Genomic DNA, 7,957 nt, shown 5'->3' with positions numbered 1-7,957 from the left:
ATTTCGTGATTTTGTTCGCGGATTTGGTGATTATGTTCGCGGATTTGGCGATTATGTTCGCGGATTTCGGGATTTTGTTCGCGGATTTGGCGATTATGGTCGCGGATTTGGCGATTTTTTTCGCGGATTTTGCGATTATGTTCGCGGATTTGGCGATTATGTTCGCGGGTTTCGCGGTTATGTTCGCGGATTTCGCGATTATGTTCGCGGATTTGGTGATTTTTTTCGCGGATTTCGCGATTATGTTCGCGGATTTGGTGATTTTTTTCGCGGATTTCGCGATTATGTTCGCGGATTTGGTGATTTTTTTCGCGGATTTCGCGATTATGTTCGCGGATTTGGTGATTTTTTTCGCGGATTTCGCGATTATGTTCGCGGATTTGGTGATTTTTTTCGCGGATTTCGCGATTATGTTCGCGGATTTGGTGATTTTTTTCGCGGATTTCGCGATTATGTTCGCGGATTTGGTGATTTTTTTCGCGGATTTCGCGATTATGTTCGCGGATTTGGTGATTTTTTTCGCGGATTTCGCGATTATGTTCGCGGATTTCGTGATTATGTTCGCGGATTTGGCGATTATGTTCGCGGATTTGGCAATTATGTTCGCGGATTCGCGTCCCGAATCGACATTTTGGATATTTGGCAAGCCTACCTCTAGGTATCTATTTATGAAGTTTTCTTATACCCAAATACATACAAACATACATATCAGCACAATCCATTTTACTATTTTAATCAGTTACCATAGATGTATTCATTTTCATTATCCGACAGTGTCTATAACTCTACATAGCAACGTCCATTTCATTACTTTACCATACATTTTCATAGTAGTCTACTGAAGAGGTTTCCAGAGTCCCCGATAATTCATACTCGGTTCATCCTAATTTGGAAACAATTAATCCCAAAGCAACTTCAATATCTGGCAATAATATACAATAGTTCATGTCTACGAGTGATATAAAAACAATAAAAAAGAAGTGGCTAAATAAAGTTCCATGTACAAGTCACTGAGAGAAAAATGCAACACTTGAGTTGACAAGTATTATTGTTCGTTCGTGTAAGTTTGAATACCTAATTACAGTAATTACATACGTTAGATATACAGATGTATAAAACACCTGTATAATAATTATTGCATCTAGTACAACACATGTGTATAAATAACATGTAATTGTGTCATAATAAGACAATAAGCCGTATAAAATAGTAAGTACCTACCTTGTTTTAATAATAACAGGGTGATATTTTAGTCCTCTATGCCAAGGTAAGTCTACATTTCTCAGGTCATTTCGTGATTTCCAATATCATCTGACCGATCTTTATACTTAGTTCCTTTTGACAGTGGCTTTGTAGCGTTTATCTGAAAAAGTGAATTTGACATCTCCACTATTCGTGGTGGATGTGACATTTCTCCCTCTACATCGACAATTTCTCAATTTGACACACCTAAACTTGATTTTAAGGATTTTTTCCCCTTGCTAAAAAATAGTCAAGGTTGAGTGCGAAGGGCATCCATTCGTTAGATTTGTAGCCAAAACCAAATGTCAGCTCAAAGGAATCACCTGGTTAGGGCTGATTGAGAGACTGACGAAAAACGCCGACCCCATCTCTGTACACGGGAGAAGGCGAAGAAAAAGAAGAAATTGATTTTAAGGCCAATTTTGTGTCCAAAATAACAACTTTCTTGGTCCATAGTCTTTGCCACTGTGAAGCTTTACTGTTAACTGCCGTGTCTACTATCTACTATACACCGAAATACGGAGGCGGTCCGGTATTTAGACAAAATATAGTACTCACACTATTCAGCATTCCACACTAGACACCAGGGTTAACAGTGGTGGATTGTATTGTGATAGTTTGTCCAAGATCAATAAGGGATAGCAGAAGAATAAAGTTTGGTCTTTCGAATCCTTTCACTGTAGACCTATCTACATATTACTAAAAGATAATTATTGAAGAGAGTATTTATAAAATAGTTAGCTTTTTAGTCCGTCCTTCCTTTATTAAATTACAATAGTAATAATATAAGGTATAGTGGACGGATTGTATTCGCTTTGGTGTCGTCTGTCTGTCCCCATAGAAGGATAAGTCCAAACCTAGTCGACCTATATATCAAATTAAAGGTCTTTTTACCAGGAACACGAAAGTGGTGGTGCAAATTTTGTCCAAAAAACCATAAAGCCAAAAAAACTGATTTTTGGGGGATTTTTTTCACATTTTCTGACACAAATGAGCTCTAATCTTGAAATTTATCGCGACGACCTTTGAAATCAAAGCGAGAAAGTTTTAGATAATACTTCAGTCGATAATTTAAGACCGGTTTTAGCGTCACCTATGATAAGCTGCGCCGAGCAACTGTCCCCATAGAAGGACTTATCCAAACCTAGTCAACCTATATATCAAATTAAAGGTCTTTTTACCAGGAACACGAAAGTGGTGGTGCAAATTTTGTCCAAAAAACTATAAAGCCAAAAAAAACTGATTTTTGGGTATTTTTTTACATTTCTCACAAATGAGCTCTGATCTTGAAATTTGTCGCGACGACCTATGAACTCAAAGCGAGAAAGTTTTAGATAATACTTCAGTCGATAATTTAAGACCGGTTTTAGCGTCACCTATGTTAAGCTGCGCCGAGCAAGGCCAATAAATGGATGGGTGACTTAAAACATTATATTGGTGGTTATTAGGAAACACTAAAAGGGAGAACGGCTCTAGTCTTGATTTTAATATTAAACAAATTAGGTAGGTGCTGATTTTCTTTAACCACGATCGAATAAACTACGTGTTAAAAAATTCCCGGAGGGACGGGCCCAGCTTGTTTGGTAGAATTAATCAAGCACTCACTGCTGGTTACTGCTTGCCAACCTCGGTCGCAAATTCTTCCAGCACACAATACCGCCTACTTATCGTTCCTTACGCGCGCCTCAGAAAACTTTTGTGTTTGGTGAAGATTGGAACTTGGCTTTATGCTGATCATAAGTCACAGCGTAACAAACCCGTCTAGCGCCATTGTCCACGTGCCTCACTTAGTCTACTGTATCACTTGTGCTCACACGCCTGCATATACCATCATTATGAATACACAATTTAGTGAATTTCACTGACAGTTTCTAGAGAATAGTAAGCTGTGTCAAAAATCCATATCGGTTTAGGTGAAGAACAACTCTCAAAAGTTGGCATAATCAGATCCGGACTTCGACTTGTTTTATTGGTACAGGTCAGTCTAATCACTAGCGAACTATGAATTTAATAGAAAATACCTACCATGGTTCAGTTACGAAATTACAATCACTCTAGTCGAATTGATCTGTCCAATATTGACAATGGGAAATGCTATAAGTAGAAGAACTTTTGTCAAAACTGTCTTCTTGAAAAGTTAGTTTGAGCTGTTTATAGGTACTCAGAGTTCTTTCTAGCTACTTATACTGACACTACACGATACAGAACTATAATATCCCTCCCTTTTTTTCACCAATAATATACTAAAAGTTCCCTCTCACCCCTAGATACAGTGTAAACATAAAACGAAATGTCCTAAGACTTTTATTATTACCCTTGTTATGGACGTTTTTCTCCACCCTTCAACCCAACCTACACAAGAATATTTACATAGAAAGCCATAACTGACATCTTGTTAGGCTTCGAAATAGGTCAGGTTTTCCTTTTTAGGTCATTTCTGTTAGTTTTATTCGAAGAAATTTGCCGACTGCAAGACATGTACAGTATCCCTTACACGTTAACAATGCACAGCATTCTTTATGTGTGAATATTTAAAATATTTACATCACAGTTCTACTCGTTCTTGATATGGGTTGACTTTTATACTTTTACGAGTTTCAGCATGCTAAGTTTTGTGTTTCCAGTTTCTTCGTCAAGTCAAGGCCAATAAATGGATGGGTGACTTAAACATTATATTGGTAGTTATTAGGAAACATTAAAAGGAATAAAGGGAGAACGGCTCTAGTCTTGATTTTAATATTAAACAAATTAGGTAGGTACATATGTAGGTACTGATTTTCTTTAACCACGATCGAATAAACTACGTGTTAAAAAATTCTCGGATGGACGGGCCCAGCTTGTTTTCATGCAACCCTCTTGTTGAGTATGAGGATGAGAATCGATTGTATGAAAGGGATAATCAGACATTTGTCTAACCAAGTTGAACAAAGTTTCGTTAAGCTCGTTCCACGTAGGCCATTCTAAGGAAAAAGGCCTGATGAAATACTGATTAAAAAAAAAAAAAAAATCGTACAAGCAAAAGTCCAAAAAATTTAACTCCGCTATGAGAAAAAGATAATTAGAAATTAGGTTGAGTTATGATTTATACAGGGTGTTCAACTGACCAATAAACTTCAAGGATGAAATCAAGGCTAAGGTCAGTTTTCGGACTTTAATATCGACAGTTTCAACGGTCGTAGGTAAGGTATCGACTATCGAGATGATAATACCTATGATTTGTACCTATGATTGTAGGCACAAAAGTCATGCAACCCTCTTGTTGAGTATGAGGATGAGAATCGATTGTATGAAAGGGATAATCAGACATTTGTCTAACCAAGTTGAACAAAGCTTCGTTAAGCTCGTTCCACGTAGGCCATTCTAAGGAAAAAGGCCTGATGAAATACTGATTTTTTTTTTTTTTTAAAAAAAGAACCACCCTTCGCCACTCTTGCATAGTAGAGTCTCTTAGATTAGATGTAAGTCTGTAGGTGGATCCTCGATCTATTCTAACGATGAAGATATTAGAAGGCCGCATCTGATTTGGATAGAGATAAATGTCGAGATTATCATACTAAATGAGGTTTTAATTAGAAAGAATAGCCGGGCGAGTAGCGGATTGATTAATTGTACTTCAAAGTATCTCGAAATCAAGACCACTTGGTCTGAACTTTGATGAAATTGATCTGGTCTGTTATTTGAAATTAATCTTGGTCTCTTACGATAGTGGCGTAGTGGTTGATGTGGAGTGTCTATCAGAGTATCGACCTACTTTAGGAAAAGTTTTGGTCAATTTTATAAATGAACATCCTATGATTCATTATGTGGTTACACGAGTACATAAGTATACGTGGGATATCACTTCTTTTCAAGAAAAGGTTTATTACCTACCTACTTTTTATCTTTTGAAGTTTGAAGAAAAGAAGTAGGAGGAAGTTTAATAAGGTTACCTGAAGAAATATTTACAAGAAATAAAAAAGTTAAAGTTAAAGGAAAGTAAGAAGAGAAAATTAGATTTAAGGCTCGTATAAACTTAACCGTGTTAGGTTACAATATTGTTCTGACAGTGGACTTTCTTGTTTTTGTTTCAGGTGATACTATCAAGTGTCCAAATTGTATATCCTCCTCCCAGAAACATCAACGTCTGGAACTCCAGAAATCTGTAGATAATTCCAATTCAACCATCGTGTTGACTTCTAGTGAAACGCTTAGGTTAGAATCAATTAAGGAACAAATTTTAACTAAATTAGGTCTTAAGTCTAAACCCAATGTTACAAAGTGGCTTCCAAAAGAGGTTATCAAGAAAACGTTGTCGATGGCAAGAGAGGACATTGCCTCGAATGTTGTCCAGAAAGACTTTCCTCAAACCCTCGTCCTCAGCACCACACCATATCAACAGACTGACTTAGAGCCGGATGAGTTTTTTGGCAGAACTTCTGAGATCATAGGATTTGCTGAACCAGGTAAGAAATGCTTTAACCATCAATATTAAAAGAGTAAAATAAAAGGCTAGGGATGCTTGTCCTGTATGGGTACAAACACAAACTAAAAAGTATGTCATGTCTGACTAGCACAATATGACCGTAATTTTTTTTTTTTTACATGTCTCAATATTCGTGCTCATCACAACATAAATTCAGAACCTAATGCAACTGATCAACAAAAAAGAGTACTTGTCATCTCCACCAATTTTAGAAGATGTGTCTCATTTCCCTTGTATTTATCAAAAAAAATATACTAAACAAGATATCACCAAAATCAAATGCTACAACAACTGTCTTAACTAAAACAATTAAATCATTATACCTATTAGATCAGAGCAATTAGATGTATTTTTTACACTAGCATATTGTTGCATCATATATTATCTTGCATTTCATCCACCTCTGATCCCTCTTATTCCCTCATGACGTAACACTTTCTAGAAACCCAACATATCAAGTTCTGCTTTGATGGCGGTATTGGGAGTACTTGTTGTACCACGCAATACTCATAATTATAAAAGTTAATTGGCTAAAGTTGAGTGATAAATCTGAACAATAAAAGTCTAGTCTGTGTAGACGGGGTCCAGGGTCTCTCATCTCATCTAGTTCTATTGGAACTTAACCTCCATACAGGGTAGTGATGTTACTGCTTCTAATTTCCTCGCCAGTTTCATGATTTTTGTGGTTTCTAGGATCCTGATGGTTTTAAAAGATGGAAGAGTGTGTATGTGCAATATTTTTACCTTGTTTTGATGTGTCGGTTTGTCGAAAATATCGATTGTCTCGTGGAAATTACAAATACAACACTCTTTGAAAAACTGAGGAAAACTTTAATCGATTAAATCAAATGAATATCCCTTCTATTGAAAGTGTCCTTCCTATGTACATCTAGTTCTATTGGAACTTAACCTCCATACAGGGTAGTGATGTTACTGCTTCTAATTTCCTCGCCAGTTTCATGATTTTTGTGGTTTCCAGGATCCTGATGGTTTTAAAAGATGGAAGAGTGTGTATGTGCAATATTTTTACCTTGTCCTGATGTGTTGGTTTGTCGAGAATATCGATTGTCTCGTGGAAATTACAAATACAATAAACACTCTTTGAAAAACTGAGGAAAACTTTAATCGATTAAATCAAATGAATATCCCTTCTATTGAAAGTGTCCTATGTATAGTGATATACACTGTGGGGATATGAATATGAATACTGTGGGGATATGAATATGAATACTGTGGGGATATGAATATGAATACTGTGGGGATATCAATATGAATACTGTGGGGATATGAATATGAATACTGTGGGGATATGAATATGAATACTGTGGGGATATGAATATGAATACTGTGGGGATATGAATATGAATACTGTGGGGATATGAATATGAATACTGTGGGGATATGAATATTAATACTGTGGGGAACCGTAAGAACGGATCAGTTGCTTAAACTCACTTTTTTAAGCTGGGTTAGAAAGTATGGTCGGTATCTTCGGTTGGAAACGGGCCACAAGCGTGGTCCCCCCTGGGCACACAGCCTCGCGCTCCTGGGGTCATCCGCCCGGAACAGAAGTTCCCGCCGGATATGAATTGGAAACGGGCCACAAGCGTGGTCCCCCCTGGGCACACAGCCTCGCGCTCCTGGGGTCATCCGCCCGGAACAGATGTTCCCGCCGGACAACCAGTGGACAGCGCGGCCGTTAGAGGAAGCCTGAAATACGGCTACCTCACACGAGGTGTGTGGGATGAGATGTTCGCCGACCCCGCGGTAGCGTGCGGGTTGATCGCGATCGTCCGGCCGGTAGTAGTATACCGGTTCGTGTCCGTAAGGACTCTCCGTGCGACTCACTTTCGTACCCCAAGGGGGATAAGGCATGGTATGCGTCAAATCACAGCCTCTCCATGGTAATGTCAACCCTGTTTCTACTAACGAGGCAATGGCGACCGAAATATCACCGGAATAAGTGGTACACCTTCCTCAGATAGCACCTAGTGTTACACTGAGTAAGTCAGGGCACTCTTTTGTCCTTGAGTTGAGAAATCGGCCCAAAAAGTGGATGAACTACTAAAGTTAGTCAACGGTATAAGGATGCAGCTATGGCAACGGATAACCACGGCATTAAAGATCATATTGATAATCCTTGAAAACTCATCATGGCAGAAAATAGGTAGGTACATAAATATTGATTTTCTTTAACCAAGATCGAAAAATTCCCGGAGGGACGGGCCCCGCTTGTTTTTTTTTTAAAAGAGG

At 38.1% G+C, this 7,957-nt stretch overlaps 1 protein-coding gene across 1 annotated transcript in view; it reads left to right on the top strand.

The window, feature by feature from the left end:
• LOC103512533 (inhibin beta chain-like) overlaps positions 1-7,957 on the top strand; it is a 33,128-nt gene that overhangs the window by 3,811 nt on the left and 21,360 nt on the right. Inside the window, exon 2 of the mRNA XM_008477302.3 lies at positions 5,313-5,684. Within this exon, the coding sequence (XP_008475524.3) occupies positions 5,313-5,684 (372 nt within the window). The remainder of the gene's footprint in view (positions 1-5,312; positions 5,685-7,957) is intronic.

The sequence above is a fragment of the Diaphorina citri genome, unplaced genomic scaffold, assembly GCF_000475195.1.
Source record: "Diaphorina citri unplaced genomic scaffold, Diaci psyllid genome assembly version 1.1 scaffold37, whole genome shotgun sequence".
Lineage (NCBI taxonomy): Eukaryota > Metazoa > Arthropoda > Insecta > Hemiptera > Psyllidae > Diaphorina > Diaphorina citri.
The sequence above is the reverse complement of the archived record's forward strand: the minus strand, read 5'-3'. Positions and strand labels throughout refer to the sequence as shown.